Source organism: Magallana gigas, chromosome 6 (genome assembly GCF_963853765.1).
Source record: "Magallana gigas chromosome 6, xbMagGiga1.1, whole genome shotgun sequence".
Classification (NCBI taxonomy): domain Eukaryota; kingdom Metazoa; phylum Mollusca; class Bivalvia; order Ostreida; family Ostreidae; genus Magallana; species Magallana gigas.
This window is the reverse complement of record NC_088858.1, coordinates 10,572,274-10,590,251: the sequence shown is the minus strand read 5'-3', so window position 1 is coordinate 10,590,251 and position 17,978 is coordinate 10,572,274. Positions and strand designations below refer to the sequence as shown.

The following is a 17,978-nucleotide window of genomic DNA, read 5'->3' as shown; positions in this document are numbered from 1 at the left end:
AAAATGAATAATTTAAATTTTAGTAATAAACAATTAGCTAATATTCAGGCTGCGAACAATTTAGAATACATACTCTATAGTAATATTTTTGAAATAAAGAGTCCTTGTGAGTGACCTATACCGGTAGTCATTCAACATCCCGATAGTACAACATCACCACCCACCACCCAAATATGACGGTAACATACATATAGAATTATGTTACTTACTCAGGTTATGAGCGATTTTGAAATTGGCTGGGAGGAGTTGGGCAATGGCAAGAAATTTGTTTGAATTTACCGGGTAGCAATATTTACAACAAGTAACCAAAATAGCCCTATACCGGAGCAGCGACACTAATTGAAGTTGATTTGGTGGGAAAGGGGAGGGGGCTATAAGTTCTATTGCACGTTCGGGATCGCCATCTTGTGGCAGCTAATTATATATGCATGTCAAAGGTCAATCGGGGATAAACTTGTCTACGTAACAAACAAAATGGACGCTTGTTCTATTCAAGAAGTTAAACACCCGGTTCTTTTCGATTGACATTTTGTGATTTGGATATTTTGTACATATATTTCTATACACAATGGATCCTGGTGATCAAAGGTGTTCTTTGGAAGACTTTTCTCATTGGAAAATCGAGGCGTTGCGTTCTTTTTTGAGCCAAAGAGGTTTGTCAATTGGCTGGAATAAACAAGAACTTGTTGCACTCGCGTTTGCAGCTAATACACTTAACATGCCAATAATACCTACAGCTGTAGAAATTGAGAAGTCTAAGTTAGAATGCTACAAGAATTTACTTAAAGTTGGTGATGTTATTTTGCCGGACCCATTCTTAATATTCGACAAATGGGAGGACGAAACACAAGGAATGTCCCATTGGCCACCAGTGTTCATTACCGATGTGACCACTTTTCTAATGAAATACGAAAGCGAGGAGAAGGCTCAGCTGCATTTGAACCAATATAAGATCGGTAAAGCATATGAGTACTATACATCAGAGTGGCTGAAGGAGGTATTTTATCATCCAATATCTACTTCATCTTCCTACTGTTTTCTGCGTGCCAGATGTACTCCATCACAGAGTTTAAATGCAGCAACTCACAGTGCCTGGGTCTGTTTACAGAAAGCTACAGGACATGTTTTAAGTGCCTACTGCTCCTGCACCTCAGGGTTAGTATAAATAATTATATACTAGTAATTAAATCCTTTTTAGTCAAATTCTTTAAAGAGATCTTTATACTATAGTGATTATTTCAACTTGAAATTACTTGTATTTACATCTGAATTATAATTTACTCTCTTCTTATGTGGGTTCCATTATATCCGAGATACTAGTATATTATTTATCGATATTATTATTATGAGACACCAGAACATATTAAAAAAAACTTATATGTCTCAAATATATAGCTGTAGCATTCCTTTGAAACTTTTTGTAAAAAAAAATAATTCAAACTTTATTAACTAAAGAGTTTATAGCTGATTATATGGAATAGTTTAAAGACTTAATATACTGAATGTTACTCTCATATTTTCAACAATTTCAGGTTGGGACAAACTTGCAACCATGTGGCAGGTCTACTTTTCCGCATTGAATCTGCAAACAAATTAGGCCTTACATCTTGCACCTCAGGCACATGCATATGGGTAAAACCATCTGAAAAGAAACTCCAGCCTGCCCAAATAAAGAGCATGAATTTCAAAAAGTCAAGACATGGTAAATCTGGTAGGTATATATATATTTATATATATACATGTATATTCTATTATGCTACATATGGTGCATGAATTTTTCAAGTGAAGTTATTGTATGACTATCATGTTTTACATATTTATATTTAGTGACCAGACCACTTGTTGGAAAGAGTAAGGCTGACTATGATGTAATGCCTGAAGCAAACAATGACACCGAGGCCTGCATTCAGAAAACTCTTTTGGCCTCTCTGAAGGATGCAATTCCAAATGCTTGTGTATTCAAAGGTATATTAAATTAGGAATTTTATTACATGTATAATTATTTTATATTTCTTGATTCATAATCTAACAAATAGAGGGCAACTGGAACTTAGAATGATTTTAAATTAGATAAAAAGGTCTAACGAAATAAAAAAAGATACTTGTACTAGAGAAAACTTCTGTAATTTATCACTAATGAAATATATTGTTCTTGGGTCTTCTGTTGGTTAATGTTCTTCTTTTTATGATAGGAATGCACACTACTGATGACCAGGATACCACACAGTTACCTGTACCAGTGAATCAGAAAGAAACAGCTGATGTTATGGCTTTTGATGTTTCAAACTATTATATTGACAATATGGTTAAAAACAATGTAGAACATGTCACAGAGACTGAGGTTCAAGCCATTAACAACCTCACCATGGGTCAATCATCCAACCCCAATTGGACAGAGATGAGAAAAGGACAGATTACGGCATCGAATTTCTATGCTGTCCATACAAAAGTGGAAAGTTATAAGAGAAACGCTGCACACTGTGACATAAAGCCTTTGCTCTCACGTATAATGGGATATAAACATGTTAATCCGAATGTGATGTCTTTAAAGTATGGACGAGAAATGGAACCCATTGCTAAAATTGAGTTTATGAAAATGTACAGAAAAAAACACAAAGATGTATCATTTGATGAATGTGGTATATTTTTAGATGTTGATCACCCCTATTTAGCAGCTTCCCCCGATTTATTGGTATCATGTTCTTGCTGTGGTGAGGGTTTAGTAGAATTTAAATGTCCTCTCATTCCAAAATGTTCTACATGTTTTTCTTTTTGCAAATGTAATTTGCCAAGTTGTTTACAAAACACTGAATCACTTACATTGAAACACGGGGCATATTATGGTCAAATTCAGGGCCAGATTGAACTTACAAAGCGAAAATGGTGTATACTGTACATATATACATGCAATGGACCATTTTATGAAAATATTGTATTTGACCAGCATTTTTATTCAGAAATGTCATCCAACCTTGAATTTTTCTATCATTCATTTGTTTTACCAGAGATTCATTCTAGGTCTTTGCAACATCTTTTGACCCAAGAAAGTTTAAATGTTCATACACCAGAGCCAATGGAAATTGACAACAAGGTACATGTAGATGGGGAGACATATTTTTGTCCTGAATGTAATATGGTTGTTATGAATGAAGTGACCAAGCTTAAAGAGCGTAGCATATATTGTGATGTGTGCAAACTTTGGTATCATTTTCATTGTGTTGGAATAACTGACAAGTATGTCAAAAGTTTGACATCATGGCATTGTAAAAAATGCATTCAATCTTCTTCTTAAGCTTCTCTCAATAAATGATCTGAAGCAAATAAACCCGGTACTTATATATGTTCATGTACATTTTATGTACATCATATATATTCTAATTGTTACCATTGATATTCATAGTATGTTCATTGTATGTACTATATTTCATTGCATGACTTGGAAAATAATAAAATGTTTACATTTTCTTTTCATTTTATTTCATATATTAATTTAATTTACATTCTCTTCGAATATTAAGTGCATTTCATAACATGTTATAACAAAATGCCAAAACGAAATATACTCAGAAGAGTTATTAGTACCAGACAATATAGGGATAGACTACTCGGGCAAAAGCTATTGTAAGTTTTCTCAGTACTTTGGAAGAGGTGGATACATGTTACACACCCCACTAACTATTCTTACAATATCATCAAGGTGTTGGCACAATGTAAGGGGAATTTCAAACTTCAATATGCGAAAGTACTTCATTCTTCTAATAGCCTGCTCTACAAAAATCCTTCTATTGGCTATTTCTTTCGTTTTCCTAACATCATTAGCTGGCATTTGACTGACCCCATGTTTGCCTGGGGGGGTCAATAGAGTAGCATGAAGAAGGGTGAAATCTTGCAATAGATTACTAAAACCTTTGTCGGCCATAATACAATCAAAAGGCTCTATAAGATCCATAAACCCCGAGTGAAGTGTGATATGCTTATCACTGGTCCTCCCACCCCAGCATTCTGAAACAAAGTTTATCATACCTGATGGGTTTATGCTTAATAAAAATTTTGCAGTGTGATGATGTTTGTAATCGCTCCAACACTGGTTTTGGTACACTAAATTTTGAGGTTTTTCTATAAATACCTCCGAACAATCAATAATGTGCCTTACTTGTGAGTATTTGGTAGTTCTGAAAGAAGGGGGTAGGTTATGTCTGACTACATCTTTTTGAGCATTGAATACTAAACAGCTCAGATACCTTTTCAACAATTTCACCCATGTTGTGAAAATTCTTGACACATATGATAGAGATATCTGAAATCTGTCAGCAAGATCCTCATCTAAAAGACCAAGTCTGATTTTCATGAATGTAAGAAGCATTTCCTCCTTTGGATTTAATTTTCTACAAGCCCTATTTTTCTGAAATTTTTTATGTTTAAGAGTAGTGCAATGATAGGATGGGCCCTTCCAATATCTAACATTTTTAAGAGATGGTTGTATTGCATTGTAGACTGCATTAAAAGCAGACTTGGTAGGGATTCCTGTATAGAATTTAACTTTCCTATCATTGACCAACAAACTCAACATGTCACGCGATTTGAGCTGATTTTGAACATTGACTGAAGTTTTCTTTTTAAGATCATTTAACTCTAAAGTGAGACTTCTTATTTGATCTTTAAACTTTCTTATCTCTTCTTCCTTGTACAAACATGTATCACAGTATTCCAAATAATCATGGTCAATCAAATGACTTTTAACATTGTTTGTCACATCAGAATCACTGTGACAGTCATTGGATGTAGATTTCCTTTTCTTAGTAGGAATTTCTAAACATCTGTCCTTTGGTGGCTGCCTCCCAACAACAACTCTGTCCATGTGTCCCATATGCAGTGTTGGGTAAGGATTCTTTGGGGTAGGTCCAAGATCCACAAAATGATTAGAACATATTCTGGAATCGTTATTTGGAAGCCAAAGTTCTCCACTTTGACTTTGGCGGTTTATGTTTCTAATCCAGATATTTCTGGCATATTTGTCTTGGGATTCTGTGGGAAATGTTAATAATTTGAAGGGAGGATCACATGTACATCTCCCAGTTCCAAAATTACAGGAATGTATTACACATAATTGTGATCTCCATTTTTTTAACTTGTTGTCACCATTGTAGCAACCATTGACACAACAATGTCTTCCCGGCATATTTGTCAACAAATTTTCACAAACAACAAACTGTTCAAAGAAAACTTTCACACAAAAAAAGAATAGAAAACTGAAAACTGTTATAATGGGTTTCTTACCACCATAAGCTCTAATACTCTGCAAACAAATGAGAATCAGTAATAACAGTCTAAATTCTTACCTTGATTAATATACTGTATTTTAAAGAACTTGGGTAATCTCTGATATTTTTTGTTAATTACGCCCCCTCCTTTTCACAGAAAAGACAGGCTGGCATTTCTGATTATAATCATAATTTAAATTGCGATAGGTTTTTTTTATATTATTATATATATTAGAAGATACATTGGTAATTTAATTCAGTATAAAAGCGCTTCGTGTGAGCTGTTAAAAAATACGTTGTTGATCTCGGATTATGTAATCAGATGGATAACGTTACGGTATTTTGTCAGCAGCATGATAAAGATTTAAATTAAGAATATTCTTGAATGAAACTCAAGTAGATTTTGTTATGATCGTAATCCGCACACTTAAAACTTACCAATACGATATATTCAAACATAAGTATACCGTTGACATTGATTTATTGAGTATTTCTTATTATACTTCTTGATAAGCCTAGCGTATTTTCCACTGTTTACTAGAGCGGGAGAACCCGGATGTAAAATTTATCCCCGATTGACCTTTGACACAACGTGACGTCGGAGAGTGCAATAAGATACGTACATGGCGTACAGGTAAAGTGAGATAACTCTTTATATTTTTTTTTTCACATATGAGTATACAGCTACCGACTTCTCAAGTCCCCACCAAATCCAAACTAGAGGTACTGTGAGCAAGCTCACAATTGATACCCCCCGCTAAGATAAAAATCATAATGCGTGTATCATAACAAAATATATATCTGAAAAGTCAAAGAGAGTTGCAGACGTCAACAGGTCAAAACTACCGAACAAAAAAACCCTATTAAATTGATTAAAAGGTTTAAATAAATGATTGATTAAAGATTTCATTTGAGTTTAATGCACAATTAAAAATACTTGAGCCTAAACATTTTACTTATCGTTAAAACACGTAATTTTAGGAGAGCAGACAGAGATTATAATCCAAATGACAGGATTTGCAGCTGCCATTTTCTCGATGGCAAGAAAGAGAATGGACCAACTATATTCAGTTATAGTAAAAACTTTGGATGTTTTCCAGATGTAGCCATACCAAAAAGGTATCAGAAAATCCGCAGTTCCACAAAATACAAATATTTCATTACCAGTTATACTACATACATGTATGATTACATTTAGGAGACAGATTGTGTTATCATATATTATTACGGGCCGCCGGAAGGCGGTCCGTTATTTGATATACATTTAAATATTGCTTCTGCGTTTCTGCGGGATAGTGCTTTTTCAATAGAATTAATATTATGCTTCTTTTTAAGAATTAAAAGTAAATTTGCATGTAGAAATATGTTTTATGTATTTTAAAAAAATATCACATATTTTTTGTTTAAATAGGTTATACTTGATAGACTGTCGTGTTTGGCGCGTTTTTATCGAGACTTTCTATTCGGAAAATTTTGGAGTTCTTTATCTTTTCAAAACAATGCATTTGCATCGGTATGCGGGACATGCTAAAGACCTGAAATACTGAAGACCTGAATGTCATTAAATTTTATATAAATGATGCATTTGTGTCGTGTCAAATAAAATGACATTGTGTGTCTATTTATTATATTTCCATGTGGTATGCGGTAGAAAAATATGTATCATAAAATGACATCCATATCAATTATTCACGCAAAAATATGAGAGAACTGAAATTTTGAATTGATTGGAAAATTTGAATTAATCCATTTTTATTTTATCATGTGGTCCCTTTAAATCATATAAACTAATGCATTAAGTTTTCATTCAATACAATGCAACAACAAAAACCAAAATGGTTTGAAATACATAATCTCCAAGAGAAAAATGACGAGTTAAACTTTGTATTAGAGTAATATATAAATCAATGTGTTCTCCATTACTTCATATTAGGGCAATGATCATACAATTACCGTTAGAAATGCTTACAGTAACGAACTCGATTCTTTATGAGAGTAAAATGTTAAAGTTCAAAACAAGTTGCTGAAAGTATATTAAAATTTACCATAAAAATTAGTACAACCAACTTTTATTTTCTTCTTTGTTGTGAGTTTTTATGTAAACAACCAATGATTCATACAACAATTATATTTTCTGCGGCCCATTTGACGCTTGCGTCAATATATTTGCTTGTATGTATTTATAAAACATGTTTACATGTAAACTGTAATGCAAAAGATAAATGTGAAGATATAATGTCAGATTTAAGTACATGCAGGTTATCCATCTACAATGAATATGCACATGAATATTGTATGTTTATAATGATCTGATTGAACATTCATTTTACATACTGGTGCGTGCATTGAAAAATATTTTACTGAAAATTCACAAGAAGAAAATGCAATACTATAGCAGCATCAAGTGAAAAGGCAGATCATGTAATATGCTAGTCTCTTATTTCTTCATAGACGCAAAATTATGAAACCTGCTGTAGAGGAAATATCTGCTTCAAACATAGATGTGGGAGCTGAGGCTGAAGTTGAGGCCAATTCCAATATTACTGTACCAGACAGCATAACTGTACTTCATGATCACGAGTATGCAACTTCAAGTCCTCAACATAATAAAGGTACCAACATGGTGTAAAATGTGTTATCACAACCAGATACAAATGCATGTACAATGTACATATATACGTCAAGTACTTTTACATTAAACAGAAAATGTGATACTCCTTTATCGGTGTTTTTATGCTTCCAAGCAAAGTGTTTCTATGTGTTTGTATATTTATAAACATGTATACTAGGGACTTTATATATTGTAAACAGTTGTTATTCTTCCAGCATCCCTTAAACATATGGAAGAGGAATTAGTAAAGTTGCAGCAAGAAATTAACATGCTCAAGCTTAAAAAACCGTCCATGACAATTGGGAACATAATTAATGACCCTGAAAAGGTATGTTACAATGAAAACTATAGATTTTTGGAGTACATGTATAAAGATTTCCTTATTGGCTTGCATATTTGAAAACTTCATTCAACAGTATTTTAATAACATAAATGTGATTGTTGTTGTTGGTTTCTTTTTGTACAGATGCTGCTGTATACATCATTTTCTGCAGATACCTTTTACATTTTGGAGAACCTCGTGGAGAGAATGGGCCCGTTCAATTATTATGGTGGTTGGACTGTGGTGAACTTCAGTGTCAGCGATCAGTTGTTGATGACATTAATGAAGTTACGACTCAACTGCAGGGACCTTGATTTAGCAGAGAGGTTCAACACTAGTCGTGCTACTGTGTCCAATATTATCAACACATTTGTGCATGCCCTGCATGAAATTTTGTTTGAAGGGGTCATGAAAGCTGTCGGAATACCAAGTCAACTGAAATGCCAAGGATCCATGCCAAAGTCATTTGAAGAATTTTCATCGGCTAGAATTGCAATGGATGCCACAGAAGTGACACAAGACATCCCAACAGATATGAATAGCCAGTCACTGGCATACAGTAACTACAAGAGTCGCCACACAGTAAAGGCTTTAACTTGTGTTGCACCTAATGCTGCTCTTGTGTTCTGTTCCGATCTTTATCCTGGATCAACCTCAGACTCCGCAATAGTGGACCATTGTGGCATATTAGGGAAGCTGCAAGCTGGTGATATGATCCTGGCTGACAAAGGATTCAACATTTTTGACAAACTTCCAAATGGTGTCACCCTAAATATCCCGCCTTTCCTCACTAGCAAATCACATTTCACCAAGGAAGAAGCTCAACTGTGCTATAAAATAGGCAGAAGCAGAATCCATGTGGAGCGGGCAAATGAGAGAATAAAGAACTTTGAAATTCTGAGCCATATTCCGTCACAGTATAGACACCTATCCACTAAAATATTTCAACTTTGTGTGGCCCTTGTTAATTTACAGGCTCCCCTTTTGAAAGAGATTGCAGAAAAGTATGACATTGAAGAACCTATTCAGTAGGTCAATGCTTATGTTAATAAATGCATATCTAGAATTTGCAACCCTCTAGTTAACACAGTGTACTATATTTTCTATGCATATGTACATGTGAGATTATAAAGTTAAGATTCTTTGTTTAATTCTATTGGTATGGCATCGTCGCAAACAAAAGCCAATATGTACATCATGTCATAAGAAAAAACTATGCAAACTCTGTATCGTGGCTTGTGGTTTGATTAACAAAAGTTACTGAACCATTTTCTCATTTATTTTATTATTTATTATACCACAGACATGCAGACAAAGAATAACAGACAAAATGAATCATAAACTTGGCAGAAACACTTTATAATAAAACTCGATCATGTTCAAGATGTTTGATGACCATGATGCATCTTTCTCGATACGAACAACTTGAATGTCTGCCTGAGTCCACACTACTAAGTCACAGCACTGTGTTCCTGTCAGGTACAACTGTCCTTGGATCTGGTGCCAATAATCATGTTGTGTTCTGAGGTGAAGTGAATTATCACTTGGATTACAATCTAGAAATGGGAAGTGTCATTTCATATATTGGTTACATGTAGAATAGCAGTGACAGCATGTAAATAAGAGGTTTAGTCATAAATGTACTTCAATATTCAGAATGAAGTGCAAGTTATTGAAATGTTACCATGAACATTTTTGATAATATTTCATCAATGAATCTTCAATAAAGCTCAAATAGGACACATACATGTATATTTTCATATAAGTACATTTGTATTACAATATATTTATTAATAAATGTGCACAATTCAAGATTAAATCCCCATACGATATAAATTTATAGGTTTTTTAGCTAGCTTACCAAGAAAGAAATCCTTCACATTTGAACAAGCTTCTTTGATTGTCATTGATCTGGCGGAAAATGGACATTTCACCTCAACAATGTCAGGTGACAGCAATGTTGAGTTCTTTTCTTGTTGATGGATTCGTTCAGTGATGTTCTTTGGATTTCCTTGAACAAAGCCATCTGGAGAGGCTCCAAGTAGCCCAGACTCATGAAGCCAAATTCCTACAACAATATTTAATAATGCTTATTCAAATTATTAAAGGAATTGTGTGTGTTTGGGAACAATACATGCAGTGCTGTATTTAGTTTTTAGTTCTTTCAGATGATGTGTCTTAAACATATAAAGGCGGGGATTGTTGTCAATAATTAGGTAATCTAGAATTAATGGTAAATAATGTTTTAACATATTTTTTAACAATTTATAATTGCACAAATATAATGACAATTTCGAACAAACTCAATAAACTATTAAATCCTTTAAAAAAACTTACCTGTCTCTAAAACATTCACTTCAAAGACCTTGCAGTATTCTTGTATTGCAGTCTTCTCATGGGCAAGTCCCCATTGGATTGGTGCTCTTTTTTCCAAGTTGTATGCACTCAGTAGTCTTTTTTTCAAGGACATGTTTAACCTAAAATATTTTGAAAGGATTTTGAAATGATCTAAATCTTGTTATTTTAAAAAACATACTCTAAAATAAAATAAAGCTACTGTAGTTTTATCATTTATTGAATAGCACAATATTGTGTCAATTTTATTTTTATTTTTTTCAAGTAGATCATTAAAATGAAGAAATCATCGAAGTAAGATATATGGCTTTTTCAAATATGTTCAGGGCTACTGTTGAAGAATTTACATCATATTCTCAATAGTGTGCGATTTTAAAAATTCAGAAAAACTGATATCTTTAAACTAAGTATCTTAAAATTTTTAATAATGCATCTTTACTAATGAGGTTTTTTGAAAATCATACCTGTTTTTTCGAACAGCTGTAACAATTTGTCCAAAATTGGATGCTGTGAAACGCAGCTTGCGAACTTTGGCCCACAAGGTATTTTCCCTCTGCCCTATTGTGGTCCATGCAGTCTGGATAATTTGCTCTGGGGACATTGAAAGCTTCTCCCTATAATCATGGTTTTTAATTAGATAGTGATTCTGTTAGAAGATATATTTAAGGGAAAAAGCTGATATATGTATCATCGGCTTGATTAGAATATTATTGATACAGTGCAATATAAAAGTGCTGTCAAAATATTAGGTTTAAACATGCCTTAAAAAGGATTCCTTGCATTCAGCATCCAAGAAATCTTTACTTTGAAATAGCTCTTGTATCAAGACAACAGGACTATCTTCAGTTGTGGGTTCTTTTGACAGAATCCAGTGCATTGCTGTACAAATAAATTAAATCAGAAATATTTTAGTCTGAAATAAAATTCACAAAGTGCATGTTTCTGCTTGGCATTAACTTATGAGAATATTGTTAAATAAGAACCTTCTGTTTTTGTTCGTTGACATTTGACATTAAAAATATTGAAATTAAATATACTTCAAGCATTTGTGTCAATACAAATATGCTTGTCTGATTCATTTTTAGTAAAATGTTATAACAGCCATGGCTTAATACAACCAAAAAATAACATCAAAGTACATTTAATATCAAAATTCCAGATACACAAAAAAGTATCTTATAATGATAAATCTGAAAAAAAAAGTCAACAACCCCCCCCCAAAACAAATCAAGTTTAAAAAAAAAAAAGACAATGAATACATCCAACGTGAGAACATATTAAAAGGGAAGAAATTGAACATGAACTGGGAGAACCTGTAAATCTGCCTAATTGGCTAAGTTGATTATAAAAATATAATCGGTCTTCATCCGTCACCACACGTTTTAAGGCTCTATAAGTGTGTGTGTGATATTAGATATATAAATATCCACAATTTTTACTTAAATCAAGTATTTTTTGTTGAAACATTGCTTTGAAAATAAAAAAAAACCTACATGTACCTGTATCCTGGTTGTTTTGGTGGAAATAATTCCTCCATGGTTGTTGTCACCTTTGGCTGTGCTGACTTTGGATGTTTTAACCAACTGCATTTTATGTCGGTTTTGCTTGCCTTCTTATATCTGCAATTTATAAAGAATTATGGTAAAAAATATTTGATGGAAAAACAACTGAATATACAGCAATTATGAGAAATGCATGTTGCATTTTATAATGATATCTGAAGAATTTTCACTCATTATTTACTAACTTGAGTTGACATCTAATACACATCAAAAGTGAACAGATTGTCCAATGATTTTCAAACATTAACCACATTTTACAATAATATATTATACTCTGTCCCAAGATATTTTGGATTCACGTTTGGACGATTTTTAATAAAAATACACTTACCTGTGAAAGAAGTGCAATTGAAATAGTTGAAAGGGATATTTTCCAAGATAATTTCATTGACACATTATCATCTTTCACTCGGAAAAATTCACAGGAACGAAAACAGATTCCTTACGGAGATTTATAATGGGGAATGTTTACATCTTTTCTCCATTCGGAATACACTCGGAATACATCGCGCAATATTTCAACGTTATCATCCGGGCTTGCTGCAATGCAAAATCTCCGTAGACATCACATTTTTTAGCATTGTATTGAAACCTGATAAGCTAACAGGGGCGTTTTGACTGAGAAATCTTGGAAATTTTTCATACTTTTGAATAAACATCGTTTGGATCCTGAGGTATTTATAAATATCAAACAATTAAGCCAAACATGAATCCAAAATATCTTGGGACAGAGTATAATATACCAGAACACTTGCCCATAAAGGAGAGTTGCTGCCACATGATGACACTTATACCTCCCCATAGGACACTCGCATGATGATGACTCCACCACACCGTTATCTTCAGATTCAAGGAATATCTATTGCAATGCATTATAACATTAAAAAGAGATACATGTACATGTACCTACACTTGTCAACAGACGAAAAATTTAATCTTTCTCAATCTGTTGTAATTCATACACACAATCTAATCATACACGTGTGCTACAATATAATTATCCAATAATCAGATATATAGGTATGTCTGTGCTTGCTTGCAGATTTGTTTATGCATGTACGATAACGTTAGAAAAATGGTTTGTTTTGTTTTCAAGTATGATTACATCATTTAAGGAGCAATCTTTCGAAATGTAAATGATTTTTTTTATCAAAAGAGTAAAAGATATGTTAAAGCCTATACTATTCTCTTTTAAGAAGTGGACAGGCATAGCCTACATCCACGTAGATGTAGGCTATGCCTGTCCACTTCTCAAAAGAGAATAAGCCTATACGTGAGTAACAAATCAACAACGCACCTGAACTTTGTATGATGTGTCCCTCATTGATGCTTGAACATTGGCAGTAATGACACGCAACTCGCCAAACGCGAAACGGAGAACCCACTGAGACTCAACTGCAGCTTCACTTTTCCTTTTAATCTTTGTTAAACCCTCAACATAGTTTGCCCAATACAATATCGATAACGCCATATCGCTCGAGGTACCCGGAAGTTAATAATCTCGTCAAATCTCGTTGGTCAGCTGACGAGACTTACAGACCCTATTATAGAAAATATTGGATGAATCTATTTCACCGTCTAATTTCTTTAAATAACAACTGCTCTATTTTTTTTAAAACTGTTGGTCATAAGCAATATTTGTGTGAAGTAAGAACATTCAATGCTTCTCCATAAGAAAGATAATGACCAGACACAAATTTTGCACTTTTTCTGCCAGTGACCTTGACCTTGCCCAAATGACCTAGGGTCAAGGTCATGACACACCCTTTGGTCCTAAGCAATATTTGTGTGAAGTAAGAACATTCAATGCTTCTCAATAAGAAAGATAATGACCGGACACGAATTTTGCACTTTTTCCCAACGACCTTGACCTTGCCCAAATGACCTTGGATCAAGGTCATGACACACCCTTAGGTCATTAACAATCTTTGTATGAATTAAGATCTTCAAATGTTTCTCCATAAAAAAGATATGGGCCGGACAAAAATTTTGCACTTTTTCTGCCAGTGACCTTGACTTTGCTCTAATGACCTTGGGTCAAGGTCATGACACACCCTAAGGTCATAAGCAATCTTTGTGTGAAGTAAGAACTTCAAATGTTTCTCCATTAGAAAGATATGGACCGGACACAAATTTTTGTATGTTTTCTGCCAGTGACCTTGAACCTGCCCAAATGACCTTGGGTCAAGGTCATGACACACCTTTAGGTCATAAGCAATCTTTGTATGAAGTAAGAACTTCCAATGTTTCTCCGTAAGAAAGATATGGACCGGACACGAATTTTATATTTTTCTGCCAGTGACCTTGACCTTGCCCAAATGACCTTGGGTCAAGGTCATGACACACCCTTAGGTCATAAGCAATCTTTGTGTGAAGTAAGAACTTCCAATGTTTCTCCATAAGAAAGATATGGACCGGACACGATTGCACAGACAGACGGACGGACGGACAGACGGACGGACAGACGGACAAGGTGATTCCTATATACCCCCCCCCCCCAAACTTCGTTTGCGGGGGGTATAATAAAAACCTCTTTACACAAAACCTGAACGTTTAATCTCTTATATTCTGTATGTAAAAACAGTCGAATAAAAATTTCTTGTAAAAACGATGAATATAATGGTAAGTAGTTAAATGGTTAATTTACTGTGCTGACACAGCTATATCGTCATTCTCTTCATGCGCGGATCTAGAGGGTTATTTGAGTAATTCATAATTCAAATTTCTTTAAATTACATTAAAAAATTACCAAAAATATGCCCTGCCCCCCCCCCTCCCCCGGCAAACTCAAATAACCGTTGACCCGCCCCCCCCCCCCCCCCCCCTTGGAAAAATTTCCTGGATCCGCGCATGCTCTTTATACAAAAATAAAGATAAAAACATTTTAAAAATACACAAAATAGCGGACCATTGGACCTACACCAAAAGACCACTGCTATACATGTAGGGCTATTACCCAGAACGTACATAAGTCGGAGTTAGTATTTTGCAGCTTTTACAGGGAAAAGGCAAAAAATAAATCCATTATTTGTAAAGTATCATGTGTTATGATTTTAAGCATGTAGTACATTTAAGAGAATCTCGATGTACACATTACATCCACTCTAATTAAACACACTATTTCGATACTTATTGACAGGACACTATACATAAATTGTGGGCAGAAAACGATATTTTAAAGCATGCTGTAATGTTAATCACAAAATTATAATCAAATTTTAAAGTTATTTCAGTACATCCTATGAGTTCGATGGCCCTTTATAAACATGTTTTTCATTTAATTATTAAAATTTGTTTGTCGCACGACGGTTACTTATTATAAACATGTTTAGAATTATGTGTATGATGGGTTTTCATACGTATTCGAATAGGTTTCGGGTCACGTGATCAGGATAATGGACCATTCGGAGGCGTGACACTCTAAGCTTGCTCGCTAGTTGTATGTTGTTGTTTTTTGAAAAGCATTACGTGTAAGGTAAAATTGAATGGGGTGATTTTGGGCTGACATATGGTTGTAACAAGCTTATCTTTTAAAAAGATTGGTGAGCTAGCGCTGTAGCCATCATAAAACACAAAATAGATTTCTAAACCATTGGTTTTATTTTCTTATAGGGACTTGGACACGATTTGAGATCAAAAATTTTATTTTTATTTTTTATGTTTAAAATGGTTTACTGGTGCATTTTAAATGCTTGACCAAAATATTGAATGTTAAAGTCAAGTTACAAGCGAGATACAGAGGTAAGAACCGATTGTTATGTAAACAAAGCTCGAGTCTTATAGCTGTTTACAAAAAATGTAATGTAGAGAATTACCATTTCTTAGACAAAATGACATGTAAAAAAAAATTTAATCTTATTCAATATTTTCATAAATACTATTATCAACAAAAAAAAAATACTTTTGATTGAAACCTACACCAATACAACACAAATGTAAAAAAATAATATTCGAGCTTTGTTTACAAAACAAAGAATTATGAACTCTGTATCTTGCTTGTAACTTGATAATTGACTTTCAAATTTTGACATAGCATTATAAACTTCTTTATTTATCAGTATAAACATTGAAAATGGAAAAAAGTGTCCAAGTCCCTTTCATCGATTGATTATTAATAGGATGGCACAGTGGTGTACTAGAATTTTGGTGGGGTGGGGGTCTCAATTTCGAATTGCAAATCTAGAGTGGGCTAAACAAAGGCAATGCCATTGCTCATTCACTGTGTTTAAATCATTCTGTCTTTGTTTAAATTTCAATTTCGAGGTGAAAATTTTAAAGATCAGTAGAACCCACTAGGTACAAAAGACGAATAGGGCAACATAAAAAAATCTTTTTATCGCGTAATTACGAGAAAAGATCTCGTAATTATGAGTTACTTATCTAAAAGAAAGCGCCAAATCGTCTCCTATGGGAATTTGAGTATGACATCATCATGATAATTTAGTGCAGTCCGTGATTATTCTTAGGCCACTGTAGGTTTCGACCAATCAATGAACGGGGTATGTAGATGTCTGTCCTTGTCAGTTGCAGTCGCTGTAGGTTTCGACCAATCGATAAACGGGGCGTGTCGATATAATTTCTGTTAGTTTCTGTAGAGCTATGAATTGCAATGTAACTAAATAAAATAGAGGGAATCGTATTCGGTAGATGTAAATATATTCGGCAAACACAGTAAGGGAGAATATAAATACACGCATTAAGTATATTTACATATTAACATTTTTCTTTTATTGAAAAATAATTCAAATTAGAGTTGTAAGAATATCCTTGTTTAACGTATAGTTGTGTGGCATGGAATCTTGGTGAACTACTGAGAAAGATTACCCGGTATGCCACGAGTTCTTAAACACTTCTGTTCCATACTCTGTCAAAAGCTTTAGAAAGGCATCAAAAAGTCATACAATACGATATACAGTTCTGCATCAATATCTGGTATTTTTGATTGGGTTCTAAACCAGCTATGTATAGACGAGCGATAAGCAAATTAAAATTTCAATTGCAACATGAAAAAAATATATGTACGTATATGTTTTAAATTGATTCTCCATTAGTTGAGAGAGAGAGAGAGAGAGAGAGAGAGAGAGAGAGAGAGAGCATATCTTTTGTATACATTCCCAGTCCAAGTTATCTCGCTTTGCACTTATAAGCAATGATATTTTCAACTTAATTTTATTGCATTTTAAACTACCGGTATCTGATTATGTTGATTATGTGTATAATGATAATATTGATATTGCAGGATTAAAACTGTAAAGAAGTATACAAGTCAAGTAGGCGAAAACCCCCCGCTATTTTGGATAAAAAAAAATATGATTTTCAAAAATTTAATTTTAAAAGTAAATATAAACAAGAGCCCAAGCCGGAATCGAACTCAAGATCAATTTAACAAAATATTTTGAATCACAATACAAATGTTAGATTTCCAAGAGCGGCAGTAACAAACAAACATCACTCTAGTAATAGTGTCCTTTACAAAAATTTAGATTACTGAGAATCAAAATTTGTACATGTTGTCATGTACAAATTTTGATTCTCAGTAATCTAAATTTTTGTAAAGGACAATAGGCTTAAACTAGGAAAATGTCAGATATGTATTTGAGCCCAAGCTAGCTGTGGCATCAACTACCACCGATATGTTTTACCAATCGTAACTTTTCGGACCTTTCCTTCAGAGCTCGTGTTTCCGAAATCTGCTGGAAAGGCCCGAGAAGTTGCGATTGTAAGTGTTTCTGTAGCTTGCATTGCAGAAAAATATATAACCCGTATTAACATAGGTAGCCTCTTTCATCCCTGCGAATGTATTCGGAATGTTTTCCTAATCATTGCTTAGATGTAATAAATCCAGAGGTGCTCAAATGAAAGTTCAA

At 33.8% G+C, this 17,978-nt stretch overlaps 3 protein-coding genes across 3 annotated transcripts; 2 read left to right on the top strand and 1 right to left on the bottom strand.

Moving 5' to 3' along the window:
* The first annotated feature begins 381 nt into the window (after positions 1-381).
* On the top strand, positions 382-3,332 carry LOC117686594 (uncharacterized). Its single transcript, XM_034461841.2, has 4 exons — positions 382-1,155; positions 1,533-1,711; positions 1,828-1,965; positions 2,193-3,332. Exons 1-4 carry the CDS (start codon positions 569-571, stop codon positions 3,290-3,292), a joined length of 2,004 nt encoding a protein of 667 aa, XP_034317732.2. The 5' UTR covers positions 382-568; the 3' UTR covers positions 3,293-3,332.
* A 2,732-nt stretch (positions 3,333-6,064) lies between these two features.
* Positions 6,065-9,612, top strand: LOC117684030 (uncharacterized). The gene is made up of 5 exons (XM_066087791.1): positions 6,065-6,380; positions 7,713-7,873; positions 8,088-8,200; positions 8,339-9,226; positions 9,498-9,612. The coding sequence occupies exons 2-4, from the start codon at positions 7,723-7,725 to the stop codon at positions 9,224-9,226; spliced, it is 1,152 nt and encodes a 383-aa protein (XP_065943863.1). The 5' UTR covers positions 6,065-6,380; positions 7,713-7,722; the 3' UTR covers positions 9,498-9,612.
* Positions 9,459-13,676, bottom strand: LOC117682493 (uncharacterized). Its single transcript, XM_066087790.1, has 9 exons — positions 13,409-13,676; positions 12,867-12,970; positions 12,049-12,168; positions 11,863-11,939; positions 11,307-11,428; positions 11,014-11,159; positions 10,532-10,671; positions 10,056-10,262; positions 9,459-9,750 (listed from the first exon to the last, which is right to left on the bottom strand). The coding sequence occupies exons 1-9, from the start codon at positions 13,580-13,582 to the stop codon at positions 9,530-9,532; spliced, it is 1,311 nt and encodes a 436-aa protein (XP_065943862.1). The 5' UTR covers positions 13,583-13,676; the 3' UTR covers positions 9,459-9,529.
* Between the last annotated feature and the right edge of the window lie 4,302 nt (positions 13,677-17,978).

Excerpts from the sequence above, each read along its gene's own strand:
- LOC117686594 (XM_034461841.2), top strand. The coding sequence starts at position 569 with ATGGATCCTGGTGATCAAAGGTGTTCTTTGGAAGACTTTTCTCATTGG. Across the intron at positions 1,712-1,827 it reads GTCAAGACATGGTAAATCTG|TGACCAGACCACTTGTTGGA; the intron begins GTAGGTATATAT and ends ATTTATATTTAG. Across the intron at positions 1,966-2,192 it reads AAATGCTTGTGTATTCAAAG|GAATGCACACTACTGATGAC; the intron begins GTATATTAAATT and ends TTTTTATGATAG.
- LOC117684030 (XM_066087791.1), top strand. The coding sequence starts at position 7,723 with ATGAAACCTGCTGTAGAGGAAATATCTGCTTCAAACATAGATGTGGGA. Across the intron at positions 7,874-8,087 it reads AAGTCCTCAACATAATAAAG|CATCCCTTAAACATATGGAA; the intron begins GTACCAACATGG and ends TTATTCTTCCAG. Across the intron at positions 8,201-8,338 it reads TAATTAATGACCCTGAAAAG|ATGCTGCTGTATACATCATT; the intron begins GTATGTTACAAT and ends CTTTTTGTACAG.
- LOC117682493 (XM_066087790.1), bottom strand. The coding sequence starts at position 13,582 with ATGGCGTTATCGATATTGTATTGGGCAAACTATGTTGAGGGTTTAACA. Across the intron at positions 11,429-11,862 it reads CCAATTAGGCAGATTTACAG|CAATGCACTGGATTCTGTCA; the intron begins GTTCTCCCAGTT and ends TTATTTGTACAG. Across the intron at positions 9,751-10,055 it reads TGTGAAGGATTTCTTTCTTG|ATTGTAATCCAAGTGATAAT; the intron begins GTAAGCTAGCTA and ends TCCCATTTCTAG.